This window comes from Balaenoptera borealis (genome assembly GCF_965194805.1).
Source record: "Balaenoptera borealis genome assembly, chromosome: 16".
Classification (NCBI taxonomy): domain Eukaryota; kingdom Metazoa; phylum Chordata; class Mammalia; order Artiodactyla; family Balaenopteridae; genus Balaenoptera; species Balaenoptera borealis.
In genome coordinates this window covers 88,304,780-88,323,910 of record NC_138872.1, presented here as the reverse complement: position 1 = coordinate 88,323,910, position 19,131 = coordinate 88,304,780, and the positions used below count along the sequence as shown (strand labels likewise).

Here is a 19,131-nt window from a genome sequence, read left to right as displayed (position 1 = left end):
CTGTTTGGCCTCAGGAAAATATCAGAAAGATTCAGCTGGGTCCCTGTCTCTTCCCATGAGCTTACAGTCTCAATCTTGGAGGAAAAAAAGACCCCCATCCTGAAACAATGGGGCATTAAGTCTGAACACTGTGTTTGTGAGCTTGCAGGCCAGAGGCGGTCATCACTGGGACTCAGAGTAACAGTGTCCCAGGGCGAGCCTGAAAGAGTGAAGCCAAGTGTCTAGGAAGGGCTCACGGGTGGGGGGCTCCTGCCGGCCCTCGAAGGTGGGGTGGTGGGCTGGGGAGGGGAGGGCTGCCCAAGCCAGAGCTGTGTCAGCAGGACTCCTGACTGCGGGTGACGGGAACCCCCTCAAAACAGGCTTTCCCCAAGGGGGAGTGTATAGGCTCCTGGCCTCGAGATGTGCTCGGATCCAGGAACTCAGATGGGGCCCTGGACGCCCTCACCTCTGAAAGCCCCTCCACTCTGTGTGGTGGGGACGGAGCCGCCAGCAGAGTGAGCGACCGTCTCCCAGCCTCCGTGCCAGAGTCCTAGGGTGGACGCTGACGTGCTTTCGTGGGTCACGTGGGAGGTGACAACACGTGATGCTGAGACACTTTTCAGAGTGAAAACGGGGCGCTGTTGGCGACTCTGCTGGGACAACAGGCACACGCGGGGACTCTGCCAGGAAAACTAGAAGACGAAGTCTCCTGCATCGCATGTAATTGATGTGGCCACTGCCGCCCCTGGTAGACACCCCACCAGAATCACACACAGTGGGGAAGGACCTTCCTCCAGCGTAATGGTGCCGATAACAGATGAAGGATGGGCCAGGAGGCTGGGATCATGAACGCATCCACCGTTCGCAGCGAGGTGGCGATTCAGGGAGAGGGCGAGAAGACCGGAGAGGGAGGCTCAGTGCTTGACGTCGAGCTAAGCGGACACAGACAGAGACACCTGAGCCCCACCTGACGGGGAGGAAGGCAGGACATGGTCCAGGAGATCGACAGGTGAGACTGATGTTCGGGAGACAAGGCCGGGGCTCAAGTGCAGGACGTATCGAGAGGCTCAGAGGGGAGCGCAGGTCTGTTAGTTCGTCCTGAGCCGTTGCGGGTACTCGTGCAGAGGAGGTGGAAGGAAAGGGGTCTATTCTCAGCAGAACTTCCTGGCTGATGGGCATGGAGGACAGAAGGAGGAGGGCGCCCCGAGTCTCAGGCTTGGGGAAGCAGAGGAGCCGGCAGGAACAGGGAGGTGACCGAGGGTAGCAGTTTGGAGACGAGATAAGTCTGCTTCGGGTCACCTTGAGCTGTGGAGAAGTTGTACGAATAGAGAGAACACGGAATTAGAGTTGGAATCTGACTTGAAGCCAAGACAATGGATAAAGTCTCCAGAAAAGAGAGTGAGAAATGGCCGGAGTTGAGTGTGAGGCGAGTGGCAGGTAGGCCACGGGAGGGAGAGGAAACAGAAAGAAGCTGTGGGAGATTCGGGGGGAGGGGAGGGGACCAAGCGCCAAACGCTTGGCTGAAATCCAGGGGGCTGGAGATCCTTCCAGGCGTTTGGCCAGAAGGACATGGATGACCTTTGGGAAGGTCATTGCTTACGGCGGTGCAGCTCTCGGGGCAGGCTGGGTCACACTGCGGAACAGACGCCACCGGAAACAGCAAGGTTTATGTCTCGCCCAGGCTTCGCGTCCTCAGTGCTCAGACAGGCTCTGCTCCACGCCGCCCTCACCCCGGGAGGATGGAGCCCCGGGAGGGAGGATGGAGCCCCGGGGGGATGGAGCCCCGGGAGGGAGGATGGAGCCCCGGGGGGATGGAGCCCCGGGAGGGAGGATGGAGCCCCGGGAGGGAGGATGGAGCCCCGGGAGGATGGAGCCGCCGCTGTCGGAAGCCTCATCGCTAGTTGCTTCGGCAGAAAGGAAGCCACGGCGCTGGGGCCTCACACTGGCCATCAGGTCCCCTGCAGGCGAGCCTCGCAGCTCAGTGGCCCCGGCCAACCGCAGGGGCCAGGCGTGCAGGCCCCCACGTGCCTGGAGCAGGAACGGAAATCGCTGTTGAGAGGAAACGACCCGCCAGAAAGTAGCGGAGGCAGAGGCCAGGCTGCGGGGCGGTGGGGGCGGGGGCGGGGTGGGGGGCGGCACAGGGCGCCTGCTCTCTCAGCAACACTATTCTTTTTTTTTTTTTTAATATTTATTTATTTTGGCTGCACTGGGTCTTAGTTGTGGCGCATGGGATCTTCGCTGCAGCGTGCGGGCTCTTAGTTGTGACATGCATGTGGGATCTAGCTCCCTGACCAGGGATCGAACCCAGGCCCCCTGCATTGGGAGCGGGAGCCTTACCCACTGGACCACCAGGGAAGTCCCTTCGACACTATTCTTGAGGTCAGACCACAAGCCTCCTGTGCCCTTTAACCCCTTGCAGGTGACGCTTACGCACCTCCCTGTGGTAACCAGGTGCCGTCAGGTGGCAAAACCAGGGAGAGATGCTCTGATGACTTAAGACTTTCCCATAAGGCCTCGGGGAAGGTCTCGGCACGGCCTCCCCGGGAAGGCAGGTGTCTCTCAAATTCTGAGTAGCCACATATACGTCTGCATGTTATGGCGTCATAACGGATATAGTGATGAGTATAGCCCGAATGAGGCCGGTTTTCCTACTGGAGCCTGTCCTGGGAGCCCTGGTTTCCTAGTGAACAGTGCGTGCTTCGGGGGTGGGGGGCATGCTCCCCCTGTGGCCCTGGGCTGTGGCCTCAGACAGTGGAGATGCTCTGGCCTCTCCCTGACATCTTCCTAGGAAACCTGAGAGTCTCAGGGGGAGATTGCTACGTGGATAGAATTGCCAACAGAAACCAACCTCTGTACCCCCTAGACTCGGTGCGGAGCACAAATATTTCATAGACACAAAGTCAGCTAGACAGAGAATTTAATTCTGGAAAGTGATTATATGATAAACTGCAGGAGATGCAATACATGATTTGCCTCACAACACATTTTTAAGAAAGCAGAAGCCCCATGGAATAAAAATAAACTCGTTCAGGTTCCCAAGCGAGCAGGAAGCAGCTGAATGCAGCAGAGATGACCTAATGTTTTCTTTTTCTAACTCTTAATTTTGTGATGTGATGTTATCTAGCTTATGGGACCCCTTTTATCCCAGAATCTAGGTCACATGATTCTTGCCTACTCCATTATTTGATAATAAACCGGTGCAAGGGCTTCAGTTCCAATATCCTCCAAGTATTGTCAGAAAAGGCGAGCCTGCAGAACCCTTTGTTCGGAGCCTATTGAGTCCCCAACAGGAAGGGGTGAGTGGCTGCTTAGTGGCAATTGTCCATGTAAAGTTCTGTATATGAGCGGAAATGCAGATACAATGTTAGAAGAGAGAAGAGTGATGGAGCGTGGAGAGCGGGGTCAAAACACTCACCCTTGTAAGGACCTCTTAAACCTCCTTTCAGAGTCAGTCGTCCATTGAGCAACCAAGGCTGCTCAGGGATCACATCCTTTCCATTTGGTGGTCACTCATGTGATGGGAGTGGATCAAAGTTCTCCTCTTCCCACCACGAGGAGTCTTTGGCCCAGTCCCAGCCCCTGCAGACCCTGCTGTGGGCTGTGTGCCTCCTCGACATGCTGCCCGTGGAAGGCAGGCGGGGGAGCCTGGGCCGCCGTGCATGAGTGGACAAGTGGGAACCCAGACGGGACCTGCAGTTCTGTTAGCAGTGTTACCAATGCTTACCTCCTAGTTTCCAGAAATGCTGACGCCGGGGAAGCTGTCGCGGGGTGGGATTCGGGATCCTCCGAGCTGTCTGAACGACATTCTGGCAATCTGAAATGATTTCAGCGTGCAAAGTGGAAAACGAAGCTGCCTCTGTCTGCAGATAGTAAGACTTGTTTCCTTTGCAAGCCTGCCTGTTGAAAAAGCACCCAGTCACCGTATCTTGGAGCCGAGCAGGAAGGGCAGCTGCCCTTTCTACTTGGTGGGAAGTGAGACTGTATTTCCCCTCGTAACTACTGGGGGAGACATGGAAGCACCTTGAGAACTGTATAGGTTAACCCGAAACTTCAACATTCCACAACTTTTGTAACTGCAGCTAAAAACATCTTGATCACAATTATAGCCAATTATTGTTGTACTCTGATGCTTTTGCAAAAAAAAGAAAAAGAAAAAAAAAGCTTCATCTTCAAAAAGATTCATAGAAAGGACTTTTTGACAAGTACAAGTTTATGATAACTTTCAGATCATACTGCTGAACTGGGTAATAAATTAAAGAATTCTAATGGAAAACCTGATGGCTTCATAAAACTGTTAACAGAAGATTAAAATCAAGGATTAGTCACATAGGACTGATCAAACTGATGAATATGTTTATAATTTTTTGGTTTTTGTCTGAAATATTACTGGGTTTTAATCTGTGTTTTCCAGATATAAGGAAACCCTTCCCCTCAAGGTAATTATGACTTACAGCAATTTGGTGAATTATACCTTTGTAAGTAGAATTGAAACATTTATCTTTTCTCTTTACCTGATCCCTCCAGAAATTGGAAACTCTTAGATTCCCAGCAGTTTTATTAGGTAAATAAGGAAGGCCCCCTCCTAATAGGTACAGGAATCTCAAGGCAATTTGGGGACCTCAAAAAGAGAGGAATTCACCCAAATCTATAGATGTCACAGGTGGAATCTGCGACAAGCCCTTGGTGTGGCTTTTCTGGACTTGAGAGACCTTTTAAAAGTTCAGTCTGAGATTTCTTATGAAAAGTTCCAGCACAGCCAATTTAAAAGAGCCTATGTGGTCAATTAACCAGACTTATTCTGGAAACAAATTAGTCTTAATATGGCTATGTTTGGTAGAAATGAGGGTAATTTTAAAGAGAAAAAGATTACGTTTCAGTGGCTATTAAATTCTAGTTTTGTTAATCGAGGTCTGTATTTACTGCCTGGGACTTACTTTCCCAGATAACTCCTTGTTGTCACATTATATCATTGTAAAATTTGATTGAATTATTAAAAGACACCTTAAGTTTGTTTCTGAAGCTTATCACAGTAATCTGTCTTTGGATGAAGATCAGATGCCCCATGACTGACAACCAGGAGATTATTCACTGGAAAAAGACATCAGATAAAGGACTCTTTACAGCCATGTTGGAAAGTACCATATTAGGTCTCTCCTGAATGAACTTCAATTCCTGTTTCTGACATGTGACTTCAACTAAGACCAGCACTACCAGACCAGGACAAGAAGACGATGACATCTGAAGTAGACAGCTGACCCAAGATGCTGGACCAGGCCCGTATGCTAATTACTTTGACAATTGCTCACACTCTTCCCTTATGAACCAAATGTATTTCTTCCTTGGCCTCAATCATAGGCAAGTTTCAAAAAATCAATCCGATTGCTGGGTTTGTGGCCAATTACCTATGCCCAGTACTCCCAGGTTGCCTTGGTGGGTTTCTCCTCCCCAAGGCTCTAATTGGATGAAATTTTATTTTAAAAGAAAGAAACTCTAGCACCATGCAAGCTAACATTACCACCAATATCACTATGTGAGACCCTCTTACCTGGCCAATTTAATGACACCCGTTCTGAACTTGGCCATAAATACTCTTTCACTAGATGTTAAATATTGAATAGTGCTTAACAGGACCCAGTTGACCTATGGAACAAGTTAATGGTCTTGGCTTTACGCAGGTTGGTTAGGAAGATGAACGATAGGTTTCCCTTGGGCTCAAGGTCACCTACAAATAGCCTTGGAAACAGCCCCTGTCAGTCTGCCTTTAATGTGAACACACTGCTTTCTATGAATTTTCCAATGGTATGAGCATTTGGCTGCAATATTTGTTAACTCCTCTTATGACACGTGAAGAATCAGATTTCTGCTCTGAATGATCCTCTTCCCAGTTTAGGAAAAATACTAGGAAAATGGTATGGTTTAGGAGGATCTTGGCTTAAACCTTTACTAATGACATCATTACTCCTACTGTCAAGTTTGATCACATCTATAGTTCTCTATAAATTAATGAACATGTACAATGTACATCCAAGATAAAATTGGCGTAAATCCTACTGGATAACTTGGAATTGACCATTAGTCCTTGCCAGACATCTTGCTAGCACAACCCCTTAAAAGGAAAGAAAGAACTGGACTATTAAGATCTGACATCAAGGGACATGATGGACCCAGGGCAGGTAAACAACCACCATATCATCGAGGGACCAAACATTTGATCACCTATGCTTTATATCGAAAGATTAGTGGTAGATAGGGGGAAATTAATGAAACAAAATTCATATTTTATGCCAGACAATAGAAATTAAAATTTTTTCTTTGCCCGTTTGGGCCTTCTCCCTCCCCTTTAGTGTGTATTGTGCATCTGCATTAACCAGACCTCCTTAGGAGATAACATTCTCTCCCTCTCTTTTTTTTTTTTTTGGCCACGCTGCAGGATCTTAGTTCCCTGACCAGGGATTGAACCCAGGGCCATGGCAGTGAAAGCGCCAAGTCCTAACCACTGGACCCCCAGGGAATTCCCAAAATTTTCTATTTCTTAAATCAACTACTGATTAATTTTTTTCATTGACAGTTTCAATATTCACCTTATATCACTGATGGTATTTCCACATCAACAGTGTTGTTCTTGATTTTTAAACGTTGTTCCAATCTGAGCCACTACAAGTCACTGTCTCAGGATTCCTGATCTGAAGTCCATGAGCACACAGGGTAAAGTCCAGGACCAAGAGCAATGATGCAAAGTCATCTTTTTGTCTTCACCTCTGTGTTGGTTCCTGAGTGGGTTCTGAATAAGTAATAACCAGCCTGGTTTCCCAGTAATGCAACATTCCCTTCCTGGCCTGGCCCCTCTGATACCCCCAAATCACTGCATTAAATATTAAAGCTGCCTGTGCCCTGGCAGCTCCATTCTGAAGGCAGCAGCGAAGTTTCTGTGGAATAACTCTGGCTGGCTGGCTGCTAGATTTGTTCATTATTTTAATCTATGCATATTGGCTAGGACTGCAATATTGTTTCTTTTTCCCACAAATATTAGTCTGAAATTGAGAGAGACCTGATCTCCAGTGCAGCCTGGAGAAAGAGGAGGGCTGTCATTTGTTCTGGTTGCCACACCTAAGGGAGGGCTGTACATCACCCTTTAACCTAGCTGGGACATTCAGGCCACCCCAGCCAGGGGTCTGCTGAAGACCTGCTCATACAACATACTTTGGTGGGTGCTGTCGGGGGTGGGGAAAAGCATAAGATTTGAGCTTGTAAGCTTCATGGAGAGTGAAAACATGTACATTAAAGAAAAAAGAAAAAAAAAAAAAGACAGTCCAACCCAAAGCAGCGCCTGGTGCAGAGAGGATGCATGACAGAGACCAGTGACCAGGATGTCACGTCTAGGGGAGCACGTCCCTGGCTGGAGCCGTCCAGGGAGCTGCCTTGGCAGGTGGTGGGATGAGATGGACCTTGGGGAGGGATGTAGGGCTTTGACAAAGGTGCAGGGAAGGAGGGGTCACTATTGTGGATGCAGCGTGAACAGAGGGAGAGCATGTGGACCCTCCAAGAGCATCACTCCTCTCATGCAAGACTCTTGGAGCAGATCTCGGCGATGCCAGCGGTCAGTGGCCACTGCCGGTGGTGCCTGTCTGCCCTGGGTGTCACAGTCTTGGAGGGAAATAGTCTTCATGGGTCTGAGATCTGAAGGAAGGTCCTGACCCTCAACATTTTCCCCAGAGGGACTCAGGTTCACTCCCAGTGTTACTTACGCAGACTTTGTTCCTTTGAGATCAGGAATCGTCCTGTCTCTTTGTCGCTGACAGCCAAGCCCATGCCAAGCTGAACGGCGTTGATTTGGCCATTTCATGACACTGTGATTCGATCTAGAGAATTCTGCCTGAGGGGAAGAAGCAACGGGGGACGGGTGAAAGCGTGTGCTCAGAAGGGGGGCAGGGGAAGCAGGTGCGAGCCCGCTGGGCAGCAGCCCCTGCCAGCCCCCCACCAAGGCCCCAGCAGCACCAGCAACCCCTGGGTGGTTCTTTGGAAAGCGCTCCTGTGTCCTTCTTTGCCAGCAACTGAAACTATAAAACAGACACTAATTGTAGCGGTAACTTACCAGGCCATTCTGCCACTGTCAGGGCAGGGGCTTCAGGGCAATGAGCCTCGGTACAGGACCCGTGTGTCCTGCGGTGCCCTGGTGGCCACGGGCCCCTCCTCTTAGGTGCTACGGGGGGTCCTGCATCAGTGGCTCAAACGCCTGCAACCCCTTGAGCAGTGGCACCGAGGCTCTACCACAGGAAAGGTGAGACCGCCAGGAACACGTGTCCACCCCCTCCCAGAGATGAGCGGGCGGCCTCTGGCAGGAGGCGTGGTGTCGGGGCCGCACGGGGAGCAGCCGTGCAGAGGGAGCCCGCGCTGGGGGCCGCACGCCTCCCACCCCTGCTCCACGTGCCCCGTCCGCGGGCCACCTGCCGGCCAAGCCGCTCTGCTCCTGGCTATCAGGCCTCCTCTGTGGTGGATGCCATCCACGGGGGACCACGTGTGACCTGTGTCTATGCCCCCCTGCAGCGGTCTGCCCACGTGCCTCTTCTCAGACCTTGACATGAGCCTCCAATCTCTCCTTCCAGGACCCCGACAAGACCACGCCACTGACATCCACCCATGAGCCGAGGGGTGGTCTCACCTTGGGCTGCTGTTCTTCACCCCACCTGGAGGACCATGACCTGGATGACCAGCTCTGCTGCCTGAGGCTCTGTCCACGGGGAGACCCCCCCACCTTTCCGGGCCGCCGGTGAGTGGGCTGGAGCGTGGCGGCCACCCACGTTCACTTGCACCTGGTACTGAGCGGCCGGTCCGTGGCCCAAGGGGTAGCCTTTTCTTCCTCCATCAGCGGGTCGCAGAGGTCCCTCACGTGACCCCAGGTGGGGGCTGGGGGAGAGGCACGGCCGCTGGAGCCTGCAGGAGCCTGTCCCACGCGGACCCCCCACCCTGTGAAGGACCACTGCTGGGTCCCACAGAATCCCACAGAATCCATCCCATGAGGGAAGCTCTGGCTGCAGGCGCTGTGTGTCCCTGGTGGGAAGTCCCCTCTCCGTCAGGGCTGTTGGCGGGGGTCTCTGCTGCAGGTGACGTGGAAGCAGGGGCGCAACCAGCCTCGCTGCAGAACCCTGGGAGTCTGCACTGGGATTCTCCTATTGGGCGAGTCGTGAATTCCAGACGATGTCCTTTCTGACCCCGGATACCCAGGGCTCTAGGCTCCGCCAGGTTGTGCAGCTCCAGTGGCAGGGCTGCTACAGCCCTTTGCTGCTCTGGGCCCTCAAAGCTGGCAACATTTGGTGTCACCCCAATACGCGAAGGAGCACAAAATATGCTCCCTCTGGAACCAGGTGCAAGACTTGACTTTGGAAGGCCTTTTCAACATGCTCCAGACTAAGAGAGGTCTGAAAATCTCCCTGCTGTGCTGACCCTCTGAATTGTCACAGGGCTTCTCACCCACCCTCTGCAGAGCAGGGGTCTTGCCAAGGCCTCCAGCACACTTGCCACTTCTTGCTTATCTGGCCCTGGTCACACGATGCCTTTGATACAGTGGACCAGTGGGATGGTCTGCAGAGGGTCCTGCTGGCCCAGGTCCCCTTGGCCTCCTTTATAAAGATGGGAGAGTTAGCACCGCCCTGGTGCCACACTTCAGATGCAGGCTGCTGTCCTCACCACGCGAGTGTGGACCACGTGTGATCCTCCCTGCAGACAGGGACGGAGGAGAATGCATTCACCAGCACAATGGCTGAAATCACGCACCGAGACTGAGTGACTCTTCTCCAGCAAAGACACGTCTGTTACAAAGCTGTATTGGGGGCTTCTCCTGAGGTAGGTTTGCTGTAGACCACTGCCAGCTTTCACCATTGATTTTGTTTTTGTAGGGCCAGAATAATTATTCTTAATTAATTAATTTTTGGCTGCGTTGGGTCTTCGTTGCTGTGTGCAGGCTTTCTCTAGTTGCAGCAAGCGAGGGCTACTCTTCTGTGCAGTGCGTGGGCTTCTCATTATGGTGGCTTCTCTTGTTGCGGAGCACGGGCCCTGGCCCTAGGCGCACGGGCTTCAGTAGCTGTGGCACGCGGGCTCAGTAGTTGTGGCTCGCGGGCTCTAGAGCGCAGTCTCAGTAGTTGTGGCGCATGGGTTTAGCTGCCCTGCGGCATGTGGGATCTTCCCAGACCAGGGCTCGAACCCATGACCCCTGCATTGGCAGGCGGATTCTTAACCACTGCACCACCAGGGAAGTCCCAGAATAATTATTTAAATGGGGACACAATGAGGACTGCTAACCACCCCCTTTATCCTTTAAATCTCAAAGGACGGCACTCATCTCTGCAGTCTCCCAGGAATGCATCATTATTTGGATCTACTATCTTGGCAAGGGCGCTACAGTGTCAAGGGCATCTCCTGGGCTTTTTGTCCTATGACAGTTCCACACATGCCAAGGAACCAAAGTTAGGGTTCTTCCAATTACCAGCTCTGCGCCTACAGTTATATATTTGGGGAAACGACTACTCGCTGAGACCAGATGACCCACTGGCATGATGAGATTTTCAATCCCCAAGTATTAACGGGGCCACGTAGGCGTATCCACTTCTCTGAGTTTTCTGATTCCTTCCTCCACCATTGCCACAGCAGTTACGACATGTATGTTTCCATCAGTGTGGGTCATTGCCTTTTCCAAGCTTCCAAGAACCATCCTAGGAGCACATCAGCACTGTCTCCCCAGCTGTTAAATCCTGCGAGCTGGCAAGTGTTTCCATATTGATAAACCTTCCCTTGTCCCAACTGATATTCTGCCCCTTGATCCAGCATATCCTGATGGCATCTCTTGGCTAGGTCTTATGGCTCCTTCAGGACATAAGTTCTTTCTTCTTTGCCAGGCCCAGCACCTCCTCAGCTGGGTTATATAGCGACTTGCTTCTCAGCTTGGTGGCCAGGAGGGAAGGTGAGGACTGCTAGCCTTCAACAGGGTGGAATGGACCACACACGCAAGCCCAGAGCATTCAGAGGGGCCTGGGGTTTGAAGGTTCCGGTGCCTCACCCTAGTTGTTCCCGTCCCAAGTTTCAGGGCCGCACTCCCTCTAGTCATGGCCCTGACCTTGGCAGAGGAGACCAGCTGGGGCTGAGAAGGCAGACTCCCCTGGAGCTTTGCTGTCCTTATCGTTAAGTCCTGGGCCTGACTCAGTTCTTCCTGCAAGATGTGGGGTCTCTTTGGGCTGCCAGAGAAGCCCGGGGGGTTCACACGTCACCTAAGTTGCTGATTAGCCAACCTCAGCCTCTCCTTACCTTCTCCCACCAGGCATATCCAGCAGCAGCCACCGGAGCCCACGTCCTTACGCTGACCCCTCCCCCATGCCTCCCAGATGCCCGAGACAGCGCACCAGCTGGTGTAATCCCTTCTACCTGTGTCCCTTCCCACTTTACCACTGTTAAAAGTTGCTTTTTTAATTAATAGATTTCATTTTCTTCTTTTTAAAATTAAAAAACAAATTTATTTTATTTTTGGCTGTGTTGGGTCTTTGTTGCTGTGCGCGGGCTTTCTCTAGTTGTGGTGAGCGGGGGCCACTCTTGGTTGCGGTGCACGGGCTTCTCATCGCGGTGGTTTCTCTTGTTGTGGAACATGGGCTCTAGGCGCACAGGCTTCAGTAGTTGCAGCACGCGGGCTTCAGTAGTTGTGGCTCGTGGGCTCTAGAGCGCAGGCTCAGTAGTTGTGGCGCATGGGCTTAGTTGCTTCGCGGCATGTGGGATCTTCCCGCACCAGGGCTCAAACCTGTGTCCCCTGCATTGGCAGGCAGATTCTCAACCACTGCGCCACCAGGGAAGACTTGTTTTCTTTTTTTTTTTTTTTTAATTATTTATTTATTTGGCTGTACTGGGTCTTAGTTGCTGCATGCAGGATCTTTAGTTGTAGCATGTGGGATCTAGTTCCCTGACCAGGGATCGAACCTGGGCCCCCTGCATTAGGAGCACAGAGTTTTAACTGCTGGACCACCAGGGAAGTCCCTAGATTTCATTTTCTAAAACAGTTTTAGGTTTCCAGAAAACTTGAGCAGAGGTCTCCCATATACTCCCCTCCTCCTGCACAATTTCCCTGATTATTACCATCTGGCCTCAGTGAGGTAGATTTGCAACAATTGATGAATCAATATTGACACACTATTATTAACTAAAATCCATAGTTTATGTTCAAGCTCTCTCTCTGTGTTTTCCGGTTCTATGGGTTTTGACAAATGGATAATGTCCTGTATCCACAATTACATTATCATTCAGAACAGGTTCACTGCCCTAAAAACCCCCTGTGCCCACCTGATCATCCTTCCCCCTCAAACCCCTGACAACCACTGATCTTTTCACTGTCTCCACAGCTCTGCCTTCTCCACAAGATCATAGAGTTGGAATCACGTAGTCTGTAGCCTTTTCAGACTGGCTTCTTTCACGTGATGTGCATTTAGGGCTCCTCCATGTCTTTTCAGGGACTGACAGCTCGTTTCTTTTTAGCGCTGAATGATACTCCATTGTCTGGATGGACCACAGTTTATCCGTCACCTGCTGAAGGACATCTGGGTTGCTTCCGGGTTTTGCAGTTATGACTAAAGCTGCTGTAAACATTCATGTGCAGGTGTTTGCGTGGACACATGTGTTCGGTTCAGTTGGGCGGACACTGAGGAACGTGACTGCCGGATCGTGTGGCAGGAGCATGTTTAGCTTCGTAAGAAACCACCGCCCTGTCTTCCACCAGCAATGACAAGCATTCCCGTTGCTCCCCGTCCTCACCAGCATTTGGTGTTGCCCGAGTTTCGGATTTCAGCCTTTCCAGTGGGCGTCTAGTGGTGTCTCACTGCTGTTTGAACTTGCATTTCCCTAACGACGTCCGATGCGGAGCATCTCGTCACATGCTTCCTTGCCACCTGTGTATCTTCTTGCCGAGCTGTCTGTTCAGATCTTCCACCCGGTTTTCAGTTGGGTTGGTTGTCTTCCTGTTGCACTTTAAGGGTTCCGTGTCTATCTGGATGCAAGTCCTTTATCAGACACTTGCTTTCTAAATATTTTCTCCCAGACTGTGGCTTGTCTTTTCACTCCTTTAGTATGTTATTCATAGAGCAGACAATTTTAGTTTTAATAAAGCCCAACTTATCAATATTTCCTTTCATAGATCAGGTTTTTGGTGTTGTATTTAAATGTCATCGCCAACAAAAACAGACGCATAGATCAACGGAACAGAATAGAGAGCCCAGAAATAAAACCACACACCTACGGGCATTTAATCTTCGACAAAGGGGGCAAGAATATACAATGGGGAAAAGACAGTCTCTTTAGCAAGTGGTGTTGGGAAAGCTGGACAGTCGCATGCAAATCAATGAATTAGAACACACCCTCACACCATACACAAAAATAAACTCAAAATGGCTTAAAGACCTAAATATAAGACATGACACCAAAAAACTCGTAAAAGAGAACATAGGCAAAACATTCTTAGACATAAATCAGAGTAATATTTTCTTAGATCAGTCTCCCAAGGCAAAAGAAATAAAAGCAAAAATAAACAAATGGGACCTAATCAAACCTATAAGCTTTTCCACAGCAAAGGAATCCATAAACAAAATGAAAAGACAAACTATGGACTGGGAGAAAATATTTGCAAATGATGTGACTGAAAAAATATACAGGCAGCTCATACAACTCAATATAAAAATACAACCCAATCAAAAAATGGGCAGAGGACCTAAATAGACATTTCTCCAAAGAAGACATACACATGGCCAATAGGCACATGAAAAGACACTCAATATCGCTAATTATTAGAGAAATGCAAATCAAAACTACAATGAGCTATCACCTCACACTGGTCACAATGGCCATCATCAAAAAATCTACAAACAACAAATGCTGGAGAGGGTGTGGAGAAAAGGGAACCCTCCTACACTGTTGGTGGGAATGTAAATTGGTACAGCCACTATGGAAAACAGTATGGAGGTTCCTTAAGAAACTAAAAATAGAATTACCATATGACCCAGCAATCCCACTATTGGGCATATACCCTGAGAAAACCATAATACGAAAAGATACACGCACCCCTATATTCACAGCAGCACTATTCACTATAGCCAAGACATGGAAACAACCTAAATGTCCATGGACAGATGAATGGATAAAGAAGATGTGGTACATAGATACAATGGAATGCTACTCAGCCATGAAAAAGAATGAAATAATGCCATCTGCAGCAACATGGATGGACCTAGAGATTGTCATATTAAGTGAAGTAAGTCAGACAAAGACAAATACCATGTAATATCACTTACATGTGGAATCTAAACAAACAAACAAAAAAACAAATGAACTTATTTGTAAAACAGAAACAGACTCCCAGATACAGACAACAAACTTATGGTTACCAAAGGGGGAAGATAGGGGGAGGGATCAATTAGGAGTTTGGGATTAACAGATACACACTACTACATGTAAAATAGATAACCAACAAGGACCTACTGTATAGCACAGGGAACTACACTCAGTATCTTGTAATAAACCATAATGGAAAAGAATCTTAAGCTGTACACCTGAAACTGACACAATATTGTAAATCAGCTATAGTTAAATTTAAAAAATAAACGTAAATAAAACTTCATTGCCAAACCCAAGGTCACCTAGATTTTCTCCTATGTTATATTCTAGAAGTTTATAGTTTTGCATTTTACAGTTATGTGGTTTTAAGTTGTGATCCATTTTGTTTGTTCATTTTTGTGAAAGGTGTAAAGTCTATGTCTAGATTTTTTTGTTTTGTTTTGTTTTGTGGATGTCCAATTGTTCCAGCACTGTTTGTTGAAAAAACTATTCTTCCACCATTAAATTGCCTTCGTTCCTTTGTCAAAGATCAGCTGACTGTATTTGTGTGAGTCTATTTTGGGCTCTCTATTCTGTTCCACTGATCTATTTGTCTAATCTTTTGCTAATACCATGCTGTCATGATTACTGTAGCTTTATAGTGAGTCTTGAAGTCAGATAGCATTAAGAACTTTAACAACTGTTTCCCTGCACATGCCAGGGATGAACAGGGTTCAACCCACGACCTCCAGTGAGGGGTCCTCATCACCAGCCTCACTGCCCGCTGGCAGGTGATCTGGTTCAAAAGGCCCATTTAAGAGTCGACTTCCCGGGATCACTCTGGTGTCAACTGTGGTTCCCTGGACACAGACTCTGAAGTGGAGAGCGGTGTGTAGGGGCTGATTGAGGGGTGCACTCATGAACAGCACCTATAAAAGGACATGAGGGAAGTGGGGGAGGGCAGAGGGCGAAGCTGAAGTACAATTTGGGTGCAGCAGTGAGCACACTAGAAGTTCTGGAGCTGGGATGCCCCACAGAAGAGCCCCAAGTGAGGCAAAGGGGCTGGGCCACGGCACTTCTGCAGCAACTAGTCATTCCATGTGGGCTTCCGGGAGGAGGCGGCACGCGTGAGGAGCTTCTGTTTAGCCCAGGGCAGCTCCCTTGGAGAGCGACGCAGCCGAGCAACGATCCTCCGCCTCGGGGGTTCTGGACCGTGCCACACAGCATCCACCACCGTCTCGGCAGAAACGTCGCTCACCAGAGACTCCGCTTACAGATGAGGCTCGAGCTTCTGTGGTTTGCCCAGACCACCTGCTGTTAGACCTTTTAAGACAATAACAAAATCTGGATGCCTATCTCTGTACCATGAAGGGTACTAACCACGGAGAATTGAAAATTAATCTACATTTTGAATATTAACCCAGCACTTAGTATAGAAATTGTGATTTCTTGTCCAAGGAGAGAATGGAAAGGGGAGGAAAAAATATAGAAGAGTTACCTGAAGGGCTTTCTCAGGTAACTCTTTCTCTAAGCTGGTCTCAGGACCTCCGTTTGCAAGAATACCTTCTTGCCTGGTGCCAAGTCAGACTTGGTCATATTGTCAATAATCAAATTGTCAGGAAAAGTTGAGAATTGCTTAATCAAGTAAAGGACAAAGGCTAGGATATGAACTGCTCATCTGTCAGTATGAATAGGAGCAAGGATTAGAAATTAGTTGGTGGCTTAAACTGATATTTTTAGAACTCCACTTGAAAGGGATAAGGATTCTAAAAACAGGAAAATCGTAAATGCTACATAAGTCAGTAAAGGATCACGGTTAGCCCCATGTCCTTCGTAAAGAAACTATTTCAAATTATGTGGGAGGATTTAGCTGTAAAATTGCTTGAAAAGCGGAATTTGATCTGAGACAGGCAGCCTAGATTTTTGAGAGGAAACACGCCCATAAGTTGTGCTGGAGATTTTAAAAGATATTATATTTATGACAGACAATGAGGATGCTTTGTGCAGCCCGCCTCTGTGAAGAATTTGATAATGTTCTACTTAAAGATTTATTCTGAAGGTAAGAAGTGGGAAAAGATGTAAAAAGAAATACTGCATTTCCAAAGCACTGCATCTCCATGCAGACACTCACTCCTGCTACATTGGTGGCAAAGTAAGAATGTTTTGTTCATTATCCCCCTTGCCATGCGTGGAGCCTAACACAGACCAGGGCCTTGCTTATGGATTAATATGCGCATGAGTAGACAGATTGTTCTTGTGTCACCAATACCTCTTTAAACAGGAAGCCTAACGAAGCAGTGAGGAATGACTCCTACATGTTGCTAAAACGAGTCGCTTTCCCCTTCCTTTTAACTGGAAAAAGCAAGGGCTTCTTTCCATGAAGGTAACCAGCTTCGCAGAGTCCTTGGTGAAGACTTTCCCTGTGGATGAGGTCCTCTGAAGAGACAGCTGGTGAATATCCCCTGGGCAGACAGAGGCACTGATGGGCAATGGGAACCTTCATCCAGGAGCACATGAAGATTCCCATTAGTCAGGGGTGAGGTGGAAGGAGGTGGGAATGTGGCCCTAGGGGCAAATGGGGACAGCCACTAAGGATCTGGGTTTTCAGGAGGTCAGAGACCCAGCACGTGGTCAGGAGTCCCTAAGTCAGGACATCCGGGCAGGGCTGCCAATAAGACAGGTGTGGTGGGAGGTCCTCTGACCTACAAATCCAGTCCTCTGTGGTTCTGTCAGGGGCATATGGGGCCCAGGAGCAGATCCAGATTTCCAGGTGAGCATGGTCAGGTGGCCTACCTGTCAGGAGTGGAGACCCACAGAAGAAATGAATATAACCCAGGTGAACCATGGTCAGGAAAAAGAACAGAACATCCCCCCTCACAACTCGCATTCAGCATCATACTGGAAGTCCTGGTTAATGCAATAAGACAGGAAAAGGAAATATAAGGTATACAGTTTGGGAAGGAAGAAATAAAACTGTCTTTGTTTGCAGATGATTACAGGAATCTCCCCAAAATGACAAAAAAACCTTCGTGGAACTAATAAGCAATTATAACAAGGTTGAAGGATGTACAATTAATATACAAAAGTTCATTCCTTTCCTATATACCAGAGTTTGAAGTTAAAAGTGCAATACAGTCTGCCCTACAGAGTGAAGTAAGTCAGAAAGAGAAAAACAAATACCGTATGCTAACACATATATATGGAATCTAAAAAAAAAAAATTGTTCTGAAGAACCTAGGGGCAGGACAGGAATAAAGATGCAGATGTAGAGAATGGACTTGAGGACACGGGGAGGGGGAAGGGTAAGCTGGGACGAAGTAACAGAGTGGCATGGACATATACACACTACCAAATGTAAAATAGATAGCTAGTGGGAAGCAGCCGCATAGCACAGGGAGATCAGCTCAGTGCCTGTGTCCACTTAGAGGAATGGGATAGAGAGGGTGGGAGGGAGACGCAAGAGGAAGGGCATATGGGGATATATGTATACGTATAGCTGATTCACTTTGTTATACAGCAGGAACTAACACACCGCTGTAAAGCAATTATACTCCAATAAAGATGTTAAAAAAAATAAAATTAAAAAAAAAGTGCAATACCATTTACAAAGTGAACCAAGCAGCTGAACCTGGAATTCCCACCTTAAGCCTTTGCATTTGCTGTTTTCTCTACCTAGAAGACTTTTTTTTCCCAAGTGCCCACATGACTCACTCCTTCACAGCCTTCATATCTTCTCTCAAAAAGCTCTCTTCTTGGAGGATTCTGGGAAGATTGCAGAGGAGGAAGCACCAGGGATCTGTCTCCTCGCCTAGACAACAACTGCACTGGCAGAATCTGTCTGATGGAACTATTTTGGAACTCTGGAGTCTACTTAAGGCTTGCAACTTCCAGGAGAAGGCATAGACAGGAAATTGCAGTTCATCTGGGTCAAGTTCAGCTCTTAACATGGTAGCAGCTACACATCCCCCACCGCTAGTACAGTGGCAGACACCTGTGCATGGGTTTCTGGAGAAGCTTGCACGCAGCTTGTGGGAGCCAGGGTGGCTATCCATCAAATGTCGAGGATCTGTCCTCGGATTGCTAACTGCTGCTTCTGACCACAGATGTACAAAGAGGAGGGCAGTCACTCTTGTTGCACCTCCCCCGCCCAATTGTTGCAAGCCCCTCCCCTTCTAGCTGAAGTGACTTCCAGGGGATTTAAAGTGCTGGCACACTGCCTCCTCTCCTTCATTTTTTCTCCTTTTGGGAGCCAGACATTAAAGACGAGGACATTCAGAAGCAACTGCACATACAGGGGAAATTAGAACATTACTGTGCATGCCCAGGGAAAGGCACAGCCTCAGAAATGACCGGTGAAGACATTCGGTTTATATTCCCAGGGTGATCCTTGGCACAGAGACAGGCTACAACAACAACATCAAAATGCAGCAAACACTGGGGAGGGGAAAGAACCTAATTTACAGAGTTACCACATTATTAGACTCAAATATCCAGTTTTCAACAACAACAAAAATCACAAAGTATACAAAGAAACAAGAAAGTATGGCCCAATCAAAGAGAAAAAAAATCAATGGAAACTGTTCCTAAAAAAGACCTGATAAAAGACCTATTAGACAAAGACTTTAAAACAACTATCTTAAAGATGCTCAAAGAACTAAAGGAAGATGTTGAGAGAGTCGAGAAAATAATGTATAAACAAAATGGAAACATCAATAAAGAAACAGTAAACCTAAAAAAACAAAAACAAAACCAAAACAAAACAAAACAAAAAAGAAATTCTGGACCTGAAAATCATGGTAACTGAAATAAAAAATTCAC

The 19,131-nt window shown here is 48.4% G+C and overlaps 1 protein-coding gene across 10 annotated transcripts in view; it reads right to left on the bottom strand.

Annotated features, from left to right (window-relative positions):
* Window positions 1-1,836: 1,836 nt before the first annotated feature.
* LOC309613037 (uncharacterized protein) overlaps window positions 1,837-19,131 on the bottom strand; it is a 27,198-nt gene continuing 9,903 nt past the window's right edge. For 6 of the 10 annotated variants that reach the window (XR_014235477.1, XR_014235479.1, XR_014235480.1 and 3 more), the window contains 4 exons: window positions 7,725-7,852; window positions 6,561-6,760; window positions 3,704-3,793; window positions 1,837-2,007 (listed from right to left, as the gene is read on the bottom strand). Coding sequence is in view for 1 of the 10 variants with exons in the window: in XM_082359434.1 (XP_082215560.1) it covers window positions 1,929-2,007; window positions 3,704-3,793; window positions 7,725-7,852 (297 nt within the window). In the remaining 9 variants the exon portion in view is untranslated. The other 4 variants (XR_014235476.1, XR_014235484.1, XM_082359434.1 and 1 more) reach the window with 4 other exon arrangements.